Below are 13,991 nucleotides of genomic sequence, written 5' to 3'. Positions count from 1 at the left end.
TTACATCGAGTAAAAGAGAAATAAATGTATTAAGATATTTCACAACGCTATTGAAGCTGTTGTCCGTTTGGTGCAGCAGGTAACGTGACCAATTACTAGCACAAGTGTTGCGGTTTCGATCTCCATCAGTTCCTTTTTTTTTTTTTTTTCATTCCGATATTCTTGATTTTTAAGTGTTATGTAATAAATGCAAAAGAAACTTTTATTAAAAAATATAGAAGAATTTTTTTGATTTACGTAATGAAAATGTCATATTCAAAATATATATGATACGAAGGTCATGCAATAAGTAATACCCCTGACCTACTTCCCATAGCAGTAGAGCAACGAAACTTGGCACAGTTATTAGTCTTTCTCTAAATAGGAACCACGCAGAGTTATGCATTTCTCCCATCGTTTGATGCAGCTCTGGAGACCGTCTTTGTAGAACACCTCAGGTTGGTCCTCCAACCACGACGTGACTTCAGAAATCAAGGCTGCATCATCTGGGAAACGCTTTTCTTTCAAAAATAACTTCATGGATGGGAAGAGGTGAAAGTCAAAGGGTGCAAGGTCAGGAGAGTAGGTAGGATGGGAGGATTTCATAACCACACGACTGTGCTTCTGATCTGGCGACATGTGAGTTGTGGACACGAGTGTTGTCCTGCAGGAGGAGGGTACCTTTGCTGATCTTGCCCCGCCTCTTGATTTTGATAGCTTCCCTTAATTTCCTCAAAAGTGAAGCATAATAGGCTCCTGTAATTGTGGTACCCTTTGCCAGGAAATCTGTCATCACTACTCCGTCCTGGTCCCAGAAGACTGTGAGCATGACCTTGCCAGCGGAGGGCTGTACCCTTAACTTCTTTGGAGGTGGTGAGTCCAAGTGCTACTACTCCATTAACTGGGCTTTGGTCTCTGGATCATAGTGATGGACCCAGGTTTCATCCTGTGTAATCAGTCTTTTGAAAAACTTTGACTCATCTTCTTGGCACATCTCCAAATTCATCCTCGAGCACTCGATGTGTTCTTGCTTCTGGAATGGTGTGAGCAACCTGAGAATCCATCTGGCAGACACCTTATGCCTATGCAAATGGTCATGAATGATAATTTCCACAGACCCTGTACTAATCTTGACATCTTGGGCTATTTGGCGAATAGTAATGCGCCGATCTTCCAAAATGGTAGCCTCAACTTGACGGACAGATGCCTCATCAATGGCAGAAGGGGGGGGGGGCGACCAAGTCTGGGAGCTGTTTCCACAGATTTCCGGCCATATTTGAATTCACGATGCCAGAGTTTTACAAGGTCATATGATGGGGAATTATCACCATGAATTTCTTTCATTTCATCAAAAGTCTCCTGTGGTGTGCGTCCTTTCAAATACAAAAACCGGATCACTGCTCGACATTCAACAGGCTCCATTTCACTTCTGACTCAGTTCAAACACCTCTAAAACAGAAACCACAATTAGTTCAGAGCTGTAATTTCCTACATAACCCGTAGAGATATAAATCATTGCACATGCAAAATTTCAGCTAGATCAGACAACTGGAAGTGGGTCAGGGGCATTACTTATTGCACGCCCCTCGTATATCAGTTTATTTCTTACATTCCAAAAATCACGTAAACAGATCAAGTAATGGCATTTGTATTAGATCTACTCCTAAACTAATTAACTGATCATTAAGAATATTAATTATGTGTATATGATTATATATTTCTATGTATTGGATTCACCCCAAAACTAATTAACCAATCATTATGAAATTTAATTATGTGTATATGATTATATATTTGTATGCATTGGATTCACTCTTAAACTAATTAACCGATCATTATTAATTTTAATTATGTGTATATTTTTATGTATTGGATTCACTCCTAAACTAATTAACCGATCATTATGAATTTTATTTATGTGTATATGCTTATATTTTTATGTATTGGATTCACTCTTAAACTAATTAACCGATCATTATTAATTTTAATTATGTGTATATGTTTATATATTTGTACTATTGGATTCACTCCTAAACTAATTAACCGATCATTATGAATTATAATTATGCGTATATGTCTATATATTTTTGTGTATTGGCTTCACTCCTAATCTAATTAACCGATCATTATGAATGATTAGCATACGTATATACTTGTATATTTGTATAGTAATATTCCAAAAATCACATACAATGATTAGTTTTTAATGTATTTATGTGTACAAGAAATTCTATCAAAGTAATAAGGTACTTGTGTAGTATAGTGCTCATGAAAAAAACAAAGAAAATCTTACCTGTGACATACATGAAAGTTATTAAAACCGAAAATCATGTTTAATATTCGAATAGTGTGACTTACATATGAGAAATAAGGTGCTTCTTCACTATAGCACCCAGATAACAAAACAAACAACTTCTTACCCCTGGCATACAGAAAATGTAACACAACAGAAAATTACATAAACGTATTGAGTTTTTTTCATTTTTACATTAGAAAAAAGGTACTTATACAGTATCCTACCCGAGAAATAAGGTACTTGTACAGTATAGTACCCATATGAAAAACAAAGGAAATCTTACCCGTGGCGTACATAAAAGTAATCCAAACTGAAAATTATATAATATATTCGAGTAGTATGACATTTATATAAGAAATGAGGTTCTTCTTTAATATAGTACTCTATTATAAAAATAAACAAACTCTCACCTCAGACATATGGAAAAGTTTGCACAACAGAAAATTATGTAAAATCGGGTAGGTTCATCTATATATTAAAATAAGGTACTTGTATATTATCCTACCCAAGAAATAAGGTACTTGTGTAGTATAGTACTCATACGAAAAACAAATCGAATCCTACTTGTGACATGCATAAAAGTCATTAAAACTGAAAATCAAGTTAAATAATCGAATAGCACGACTTTTAAATGAGAAATAAGGTGCTTCTTCACTATAGCAATAGATTAAATAACAAACAAATTCTTATTCTAGACGCACAGAAAATTTAGCACAACAGAAAATTACTTAAAAGTATCGAGTTCTTTCATTTTTAAATTAGAAAAAAATGGTACTTCTACAGAATCCTACCCAGGACATAAGATACTTATACAGTGAAGTACCCATATGAGAAACAAAGAAATTCTTATCTGTGACATACATAAGTTATCAAAATCGAAAATCATGTAATATATTCGAGTAGTATAACATTTATATAAAAAATTCGGTGCTTTTTCACTATAGCACTCTAATGTAAAAAAAAAAAACACACACACACACACTCTTACCTGTGACATACCGAAAATTTAGCACAACATAAACTTATTTAAATAATTTTAAATATGTGTTGTACATAACCCGCCCTAGATAAGGAATTTTTTTTCCGCATACGTGCTGTAAATTTCCTGTCCAATGAAGGTACAATTATTCCATACATATGTTGTGTAATACCCGTCCTAGGATAGGTAAAATATTCCTTTGCTCAAGATGGCAAATGATACATAGACATCAAAAAATCCTCTATCCAAAGAATAACAGGCATGTGCAAAATTTTTCTCATTGTCTTATATGGTCCCGAGCAATGCCGGGTGGCCTTGCTAGTAAATGATAAAACTGATAAAATTGTCTGTGATGAGTACATCTGCTGATAACACCATGTTCTATAATAGACATGAGGGAAAAATGAATGTACGTATAGCCAAGGCAATGGCAGAAACCTTAGAAAACTACCTTCAGTCGGTAGTGGAATGGGGTCAAAGGTGGATGGTAACATTTAATGCTAGTAAGACTTAGTTCCATTTTTTTATCAACTGCAAAAACACTTTTCAGCTACCAATTGCCATGACAAATAACACCTTGCTTGAGAGCATTCACAAGCAACATTAACTGGAACAAATACATTGAAGACTTTACCTTTGAAAAGAAGGTGGGCTCCTTCTACCATGCTAGAAAATTACTCACACCAAAGAGTATATTATATCTTTACAAAGTCACAGATTTAATAAAAAGTTCTGTTTGAAATTCCATACATTTTCCCGAGTTCAACAGAAAAATTCCGGAGTTTGACAAAACACACCTGAAGAAAGTTGGAGATCACATCGGCCGAAACGTTATGAGAATGATTCAAGATGAAAACAGTAACCCACATAATATAAAAGATTGCTTAGTTGTTTTTTTATTTCATATTTAGTCAAGAAATAATCTTCAGTGAATCTTATGGCCAATCATGTACATTGCATATTGTAAAAGGATTTACTAGTTCTGATTTGAGTTGATGTCACACTTTCAAGCAAGTGTATAAATTTGAACATACATCCATACATAAATGAAAGAAAGCAAAGAAATTTTCTTCTCCTAAATGTGTTGTCAAAATTCATTTTCTTTGAACAGGCAGTTGGAAGAAGAGGATACAGGACTTGATGCTGAGATCATTGGTTACAAGAAAACCATTTTATCCGAACAAGAACGGAATCAGAAGTTAACCAATATTTTTAACAAGAACAAAAAAGATGCAGAGATTGCAAAGGAAATGTTGAAGCAATGCCGACAGAAACACGATAACCTGAAAATGCAGTTCTCGACTCGTTCTCGCCTGTTGCAAGAAACGGAACAAGCTCTTAATAAATCCACGCTGGTTTGTATCGATTATGAATTTGATTCTGTTTGGTTCCTATTTTCTTTAAGAACATGTGAGAGAATTCATACAATAATGGTATGATGGATGTGTAATGTGAGTCTTAAAGACAGGCTCAGATCTGATGACTTCAGAGGAAGATTAAATTTGGACAGTATTAGATGTGTGCAGAAGAGTAGAATTCAATGGTTTATGGTAATTTACTCTTTTCGCAGACACCAAATCTTAACTAAACTGCCATCTTGTCAAAGGGAACTACAGCAACAACAAACAAAAGAGAGATCACTTTAAACAGATTTTTTTTTTTATCTACAGACAAGGGGAGACAATTCAACAGTCTTAACTCAGTGTAGCCTGAAAGAATGGATGAGAGTTCTTGGCTTAATAGATATAGAATAGTTGCGGTAGAAAATTCAGTCAACAAAGGAAAGCCAATGAAAACATGAGATCAAGGGATATAAATGAACCGGAGATAAAGAGGAATAAATAAAGACCTGGGCAGAGATAAGTTAGTCTAGAAGTTAATTTGTAATAGCCATTCAACATATGCCAGCATATAAAACAGCTGTTAAACCAACCAATGATGATGACAGAGGAGGAGGAGCAAATATTGTTTTATGCAATGTATGCCAACATATAAAACCCACGTTAAATCGATGATAATGATCATTACAGAGGAAGAGGGAGGGCAAAAGTTTTATCCACTTCCAAACTTTTGATGTAGTCATGTGACTAAGAATAAATCTCTTTAGAATGCGTTCATTCTGAAGTTTTTTCTTTCTTTGTTTTATTGCAGTCAAGATACCATTTATAAATTACAGCCAAAACCAAACATGTTTTGTTCTTTATTTGGGTCTCACGGGGAGGGGGGGGGCGCAAAGAGAAAGAAAACCCGTCTTTTAATTATTCCGTTTTTTAAATCCTTTGTCCATATGTCTTCACAATTCGCTTCGTAGGATTCTCATCCTAAATCTATTCTAATTTCCTCAATGACGTCATGCGATTCATACTCCTCACTTTCTGTTCCTCATGTTGATCAATCAAACCTTTTAACCTTGAACGATTCTAAATATACTCACACACAAAAAGCATTATATTATGTATGGAATTCAACTTCAATCATCACCAACGCTCACAATAGTAACACAATAACTTTGTGACTGTAAACGACACTGTTCCCTCCTCTTTTTATGCCGTTTTTCACCTTGTCTCATTTGCATGTGTGTCCTGTTTTCTCGTGATCTCGTGAGACTACAGTTTATAAACCACCAGGCGCCATCTTTTTTTCTCTCTTCCCACCCAACACTTCCCTGTGGCAAGTCCAAGCCTCCTCCGTCACGCCACCGATTGCACGCACATCCACACAATGCACAAATACGTGGACGCTGGTGAGTATTACACTCCCCCCTGATCTGATGATCACGCAGAGTGCACTGCAAGGTTGGTCTTCTAGTCCGCTTACTTCTGCGAAGGGGCACAGTCATAGGTTCTGGTTCTGGTTCTGATTCAGGTTCAGGTTCAGGTTCTGATTCAGATTCTGGTTCTGATTCAGATTCTGGTTCTGGTTTCGGATCTGGTTCTGGTTTTGGGTCTGGTTCTGGTTCTGATTCTGTTTCCGCCGTGTCAGATGAACTATAATCATCACTCTTTGGTCTGTTAATTTCGTTCATCAGTAGCTCATCACTTGAGAATTCATTGTTCTCCTCTGTAGATGTATGATGCACCTCAGAAGCCGGGCGAATATCGCGCACATGGCACGGTATTCCATCAACTAGGACCGACTGCTGGTTGATCACCCCAGAGATTTGTCCTCACTTGAATTTGGTGGTGCACCGGTTTCTAGGTGGTCTCACCCAAACTGGATCCCCTACCTTATATTTGGCATGTCTTTTCTGGTTGACTGGCTGTGCAGCATCAATTCCCTTTGGTCTAACACGATATGTGTATATGGCATTGGCCAGCGCTGTTGTAGGTAATTTCCCATCCTTTGGTGTGACATTATACCACTACATGGTCTCTGTAATAGTACATTGCTTTCTGGCAACAATTCTCTATGATGGCTCCTCTCAGCAATGCCATTCCCTGATGGCACATGAGCGCATCACAGCTGTAGTCGGATGCCCCATTCATCTAACAGCTGCTGAACTTGTTGGCTGCAAAAAGCAGCATCGTTATCCATCAAGATCTCTTCCAGCGCACCCCACTTAAAAAAGATGAATGACAAGATGCGAACAACACTTGCCGAGTCCTGTCTAATCATGTGTCGTCATATCGCAAAACATGTGGGTCCACAATCGATAAGAGTTAGAAAGGGTTTACCACTGTAATGTCCATCGCCACCCACTGCCACACCTTCTTGACGTCCAATCGTCCTTTTCGCTATTGCTCTGGTGCAGGATCAATAGACTGACACGCCTCACAGTGCCTGACAATCTGCCTGACATCTGCCTTTGTCACTGCTGGGTCCACACGCCTTGCAAACACCTGAATATCCGCTCTGTGTGAATCTTCTGTATTTGACATGGGCTAATCACACCAATTGCAACTGCGTGAGATCGAGCAGTGTGCTCCACACCCATCTTTATGGCTCCATACCATCTGTGAGGTACACAGGTTTGTTGGTCGGCCTGATTACAATGTGATGTTACCAGCGTTACCCCCACTGATAGTCCATACTCAGAGACCAGACTCTTCAGCATGTCTGGCCTTCGATGGATCAACATCTCGCTGGCTGCCTTAGTGCGGATTCTTATCCATCTTGAAAGCGTGCCAGACACCCAGTGGTAGACGCAGAGGGAATCCGTGTAGAGGGGCAGTTTCTTAGATTGCCATTGCAATGCGAGATTTATTCCCTTTACAACAGCGTCCAGCTAACATGCATCTCCAAACACATTCCCTCCTTGCTCTAATATGACTCCCAATGCCAATGAACTAGCGTCGACCCACACATTTACGTGGTCTGCATCAACACACCATTTTCCACATGCAGGGTCCTCCTTGTTGACTCTCTTCAGAGTCTCAGTTACCATCAGTTAGAAGAGCATCGTCAAGCACATCGTCCCAACCTGTGGTTACCAAATTCGCTCTGCGTTTGATGACACCCACAGCTACACGGAGCCAGCCACAGGCTGGTAAGTGTCCAACAAGTTTCCCACACCAGGAAAAAACGGTCCGCCTCATAACAACGTCAGGGATGCCTGGAATTCCACTGCCATGCCTCCATCGTACGGTGCCATCTTCTTCACAGACGTCCAATCCCAATACGCATGCTCCATCCCTCAAACATTCAGGATTCTTGCATTGCAGACCAAACTGAGCCAATTTTTCCCCTGACACACGATGCAGATTTTATGTCCTCATTGATGTACACATCGTCAATGTAAGCTGATGTTGCGTCCTCAATGGTCTTTTCTTGAGAAAACACCGCATTCACAATGGTCTTCATGATCTGCGGTGCCACATTCAGACCAAAGCCGAGTCGAGTTAGGCAGTACCTCTGACTCCGAAACCACACTGTCTGGAACAGTCACAGCATCTCATCTACTCGCACCTGCAAATAGGTCTTCTGCAGGTCTAATATTGACACATTGGAGCCTTTCTGGCGCCATTCTCTCAGTTTGTTGGTGCACACGTCAGCATCAGCAGTGTAAGCCTCAATGCACTGGTTGAGCTCACGATAATCCAGCACTGGTCTTACTTTTTACTTCTTATTATGACTTGTTATGCTGCCATTAAGGGTATCAGACCCTTGGGCAGACAAAACTTCTCAGGGTAGGGGATTAGCCATCCATCTCGAATCCATGCCTCAAGCTCTTGCTTGTACTCATCACGAGCCTCGTCAGGTATAGGGTATTTTGCGACGCGATACTTTAATTCGGTTGGTGCCCTTCCCTCAGTCCACTTCCATGACGCAGTCCAGGCCTGCTGGCTATAGTCATAGCCCACCTTAATGTCAGGATGATCGATGTGGATTGCAACACATACCGGGTTTTTGAAAAAGCGCACGCTCCCGTCTCTTTTGATGATCACTCTCCCCCAGTGCCTTGATAGCATTGTAGCCCAGCAGTGCGTCAAACCCCAGCAAATACCCTCGCATCACCAACACATTAATTTTCGCAGCCACACCAGAGTCCGTGTGGACCTTCACGGTTCCGGCTCCACAGCATGCTTGTGTCTTGTCGCCTATTGTGGTGACTTTAATGTTCCTTTTAGTCCAGGTCCGACACAATCTGGCACTCATGATGGTATGTGAGCAGCCGAAGTCAGTTCACGTACACAGTTATTGTAGGTTGTGCGTCACTTAGATCTTGTCTGGGGAGCAGGGCGGCGTGGACATCCTTCCCCCTGACGTGTTTCCCACACAGTTTTGGGCTAGGTGCCCTATGCTACCACATTGGAAACAGTGTAGTTGCCCTCACCCTTTGTCAGTGCAGCTTCTCGCAAAATGACCTCGCCGACCACAGCAATAGCCGAAATAGCTTGTATGGAATTCAACTTCAATCGTTACGAACGCTCGCAATAGTAACACAATAACCTCGTGACCGTAAATGACTCTGTTCCCTCCTCTCACTCAAGCTTGCTTTTTATGCAGTTTTTCACCTTGTCTCATTTGCATGTGTGCCCTCTGTTTTCTCGTGATCTCGCGATCTCGCGGGACCACAGTTTATAAACCACCAGGCGCCATCTTTTTTTCTCTTTTCCCACCCAACACTTCCCTGCAGCAAGTCCACCCCTCCTCCATCACGTCACTGCCCACATACACATCCACACAATGCACAAATATGCGGATGCTTGCTACTCTGGTGAGTATTACATATTATACTGTCAGAATTTAATTCTTCCATCTACCCTTCTTTCTCTTTCTTTTCTTCTTTCTTTAACTCACCCCTCTATGCAAATAGTTGTAGACTGCTACTGATAGCACGTGACTGTTTCTTTGTTGACGATTGGTCGATTTAAGCGAAAATGGAAGTGAAAAATGGTAGTTGCTGCCTTGGCCTTTGGGAGTGAAAGGTTGTTGTTTGAAAATGTCGGACCTGGATGTAATAACCAATCGTGGCGAGACATCTGGAGGCTTTAGATGAAGGTCCTATTTCGTCAGTTAAATTTTCATTTAGGTGATGGAAATGAAGAGAAAAATGCCGGTTGAGTTCAGACAGAAAAGTCTTAAAACATCAAGTCAAAAGTCTTGTCTAGAGGAAAAGAACTAAGTGCAAATGTTAAACCTCAGACAAGTAAAAAAAGTGACAGTGCAAACAACAATAATTTGTTTGTTCCTCAAGAAATATTCGAAGCGAAAAGGAAAGTATATAATCTTCAATAGTGCAGCAAGAAGAAAAAGCCTTCTCTGATAAAAAAAAAAAAAACGTTTTCGTCCGACTAAGCTGTTGAAGCTACATCAGGTCAAGTAATGTCTTTTTTCTAAGTAAAAGCTGACAAATATGAGTAAAAGAAAGTTGGAGAAGATGCAGATTTATTTGATAAAAGAAGAAAATCCAACGAAACATTTTTTTTTATTTTTATGTTATCTCTAGCAGGAATGACTATTCTTCTCTCTAAAAAAAATTCTGTGTAAATTATCCTTGCTTCTAAAAAAAACTATTTTTACCTCAAAGTAAGTTTTGCCTCTTTCTTAATCTTTTATCTTTTAATTCTATTCTTTCTCTCTCCTGAACTTTTTTCTCTCTCCTGAACTGTTACTAGAACCTTTAAGATTCGCCAAAAGGGGATATTTTTTGGCAGTCAAAATACAGTCTTTTATACGGTTAAAAGGTGAACTTTAGACTTTATTATTATTTTTCTCTATCTCTCCTTTCAATTTATTTTTCCCTTTTTAAATAAAAGTTTGTAATTATTTCAAGTGGTTTTTTACTTCCTCTTCTTTCTCTTTGTCTTACTTGTAAATGGTTTTATGGAATTGATTTTTACAAGTTCTAGTAGTTAAATGCGTATAATTTGGCTGTTACTTAGTTTAATTTGGACAATACTAGCTCAAACACCCAACTTTGAACATACACTATTTGACAATCATCAAAAGAAAAAACAAGAAGATGGTTTCTGATTTGTGTCACACCAGGATTACAAAGAAACGATAGATGCTTGAATTACTCAAATAAATTATAAATAACATTTTGTTTATCTAAAATATTGTTATTCAAGGGAATGCCTTGAACCTGCTCTTGGCCTGCCAAACAAGTAGAACATCCAATGAAAATTCCCGAGTTTCTAAATAGTTTTATTTTTATTTGATAGTGGAAAAAAGATTTTCATGGACTTTTAAATTCAAATGTAATATTCATATTTTATTAAACCTTGAATTAAATATTTTTGATGAAGATAAAAGATGTCCAAACAGGAATAATTAAATAGAAATTATTTTTTATGTTACATATGTGTTCTTCATTTGTTTTTGTTGGTCCTTCGACAAAAGTAGGGTGGACCTGTAAATTCACCCTTGTCCGTTTGACAGTCCGCACTTTTCTCAATAACTATGCATTGGAATGTTTGTACAAACAGTAAACATGATATGAGTAAAAAAGTAACAGAACGGATTTTCCGGGAAAATTCCGGTTGCCCCCCCCCCCTAGGGGTAGCTTTCGAGTTAAAATGGCTAAAATTGACACTTTTATGCTTATTAAAAAAAAATTGATGACTTGGATTTTTTATAAAACTTACTGAAAAGTTGTAACTGATTTCTATATAATTTTGTTTGTCTATACTTCACGATAATTCTTGGGTGTGCCTCACAGGATCTTTTAGGGCTAATAAAAACACTTCATTTTTTGGATTATTTTATCATATTTATCCAAAGTTTTCTGTGTATGTCTATTTATCAGTTTTGCATGGTGCTGAACTCAAATTTAAATATGTTAAGGCCTTGGGGACTTTGGGGGCTAAATGGGGTGAGGGTGGGGGGCAAATGATGGACTTAGTCGTCCTTTTTTTTTACATGATGGAGAACTCAAATGTACATATGTTAAGGCCTAAAACTGCACCGCTTGGTCATTTTCACTAGAATTTGACATCCCCTGGGGACTTTTGAAGCTAAATGGGGTGGGGAGAGGGGGGAAAATGCTGAACTTAGTCATTTTTTATGCCTCGTTCATTGTGCATTCATGGGAGACCATGCATGCTTCACTTGTTATTGATATTTTTGATACATAAAAGATGAACACATTCTTTTGTTTCCAAAAAGTATTCTCATTATAGTTAGCTCTTGTATCATAGATTTGAGGCATGATCCCCTAACACTGCCATGATAATAATTTGATATTAATGGAATGGTATTTTTTTTTTTATTTTTTTTTTTTCAGGAAAAATCCTCTTTATCAGATTCTATAGAAAATACAAAGAAAACGATTCATAAAGAAAGACAAAAACAGAAACAATTGGAAACGGAAATCATGGAGAAAATCCAGTCACAACTGATGTTCGAGAAATCATCGCAATACACAAACAAGTTGACCAATCAGACCAAAGAAACCAGTCAACAATTGGTGAGTCTAGGATTTTTTTTTGTTTCAATCAGTTTTATTGCAGCAGCAGAATCTTACTTTTATTTTTTGGTCAATGTCTAGATTCTTTCCAACTACAAAAAAACATTTACAATGACGTTTTTGACATGTTTTTGGGGATGCTGAAAATGAATATAACATTTAAAAGTGGCACAGAGAAATAGTTTTCATGATATGAGGAAATTACAATTTTTTAATAAGTGGGATCAGTTTTCTATATAAATTTAACGTAAAATGAGCACCCGCTTTCTGGCCACCTAGTGATAATTTTTTTTTTTTTTTTTGTGTTGCCTGAAAGTTTTTTGGGGTAAATTTTTACTTTTTTTCCACCTTAACAATCACCTTTAAAATGACAATTGGTATGCTGAAAGTGAATATCGCATTTAAATTTCCCGCAAACAGGTAGTTTTCTAGATATTAAAACAATATAATTCCGTGCTAGAGCACTACTCACACCTAAGAGTATACTGTAAAAGCCACCATTCGCCCATGCATGGAGTATTGTTGCCACATCTGGGCTGATGGTTCTACCACTAGTGTCTTCTTCTTGGACAGGGTTCAAAAAAGAGTCTTCAATCTAATAGGTCTCACTTTGTCAACTAAGCTCCAACCCCTGTCCCATCACCTCAATGTTGCATCTCTGTGCCTATTTTACAAATATTTTAATGGAATGTGCTCTGATGAACTCGTTGCACTTGTGCCTCCTCGACGTACATATCCTCAACAAACCCACTTAACAACAAAATCACACCCCTTCATTGTTTAGGTCCTTAAATGCCAGAAAACTTTCTATTCAAATAGTTTTTTCCCTCAAACAGCTAAACTTTGGAATTTCCTTCCTGCTACCTGATTCCCTGACCATTCTGATATGCAGAAGTTTAAATGTAACATAAATCAACATCTTATTAATCTTTCCTATGCATGGTACCAAATAGTAGTCCCTTACGTCCAAGTGACAATATGCCTTGTTAAGGGTGAACATGAGTCAAAAAAAAAGTTGCTCGGTGAGAATTCATATTAGTCATGTGATCGTTGAAGATAAAATCGAGTATGCGTCGCCATTTTCTTTTTTTCTATTATTCAACAGCTGAACCTTACAGCATTATTCAAATTATTTTCATCGTGAAATAAATAAAAATGTACAACAAAAATATTTACATGGTTTTTGGCTTACCATAAGAATGTTGAATATAAAATTGTATCAGCAATATATTTAATATGAAACTGGAATATTATCGAATTTTAATATAACTTTCAAAGTTTAAATTTATTTTAAAACAAGAAAAAATAATAAAAAGACAGAAATATATATATAAAAAAAATATCAAATTAACGTCAATGTAAAAACTATGCAGATTAAAACTATGCAGGCTTTCTTTATATAAGAAATCCATTGAAAACTAAAATATCTGAAGCATTTCTTATTCCGGAACTCTTTTCCTGCTGACTGTTTTCCTTCTACTACTGTTTTCAAGACTAAGGTCAGTAGGCATCGTCTGTCTTTGCAATTTTTTGTTCTTATTTTCTCTTTATATCAAGTGGCTTCTTGTCTGGAGCGATTTCCATTAAAAGAATAAATAAAATGGAAATGTTTGTTTTTCATATAATTTGGATTCTTCAGACTACTATTCTCATCTTGAGCATTATTTTCACAACGTTTTGCTCGATATGCCATCTGACCTTCTTCAGGTGTATTTTGTCAAACTCGGTAATCTTTCTGTCGAACTTGGGAATTTGCACGGAATTTAATACAAACCCTTTATTTAATTCGCAAGGATAGCATGCTTTCATTCGTCAGCCATGATTAGGTAATTCGCAATTGTATTTCGAGTGTCACCTGCACTGAGGATTAAACCTTTGATCTCTAG

At 37.6% G+C, this 13,991-nt stretch overlaps 1 protein-coding gene across 1 annotated transcript in view; it reads left to right on the top strand.

Moving 5' to 3' along the window:
- LOC145300966 (coiled-coil domain-containing protein 40-like) overlaps window positions 1-13,991 on the top strand; it is a 79,241-nt gene that overhangs the window by 44,770 nt on the left and 20,480 nt on the right. Inside the window, exons 9-10 of the mRNA XM_080144532.1 lie at window positions 4,366-4,609; window positions 11,923-12,105. Coding sequence (XP_080000658.1) covers window positions 4,366-4,609; window positions 11,923-12,105 — 427 coding nt within the window. The remainder of the gene's footprint in view (window positions 1-4,365; window positions 4,610-11,922; window positions 12,106-13,991) is intronic.

This window comes from Euprymna scolopes, chromosome 2, assembly GCF_053919585.1.
Source record: "Euprymna scolopes isolate OS-2025 chromosome 2, ASM5391958v1, whole genome shotgun sequence".
In the NCBI taxonomy this organism is placed as follows: Eukaryota; Metazoa; Mollusca; class Cephalopoda; order Sepiida; family Sepiolidae; genus Euprymna; species Euprymna scolopes.
Note: the sequence above shows the minus strand (reverse complement) of the source record. Positions and strands in the feature narration are given on the sequence as shown.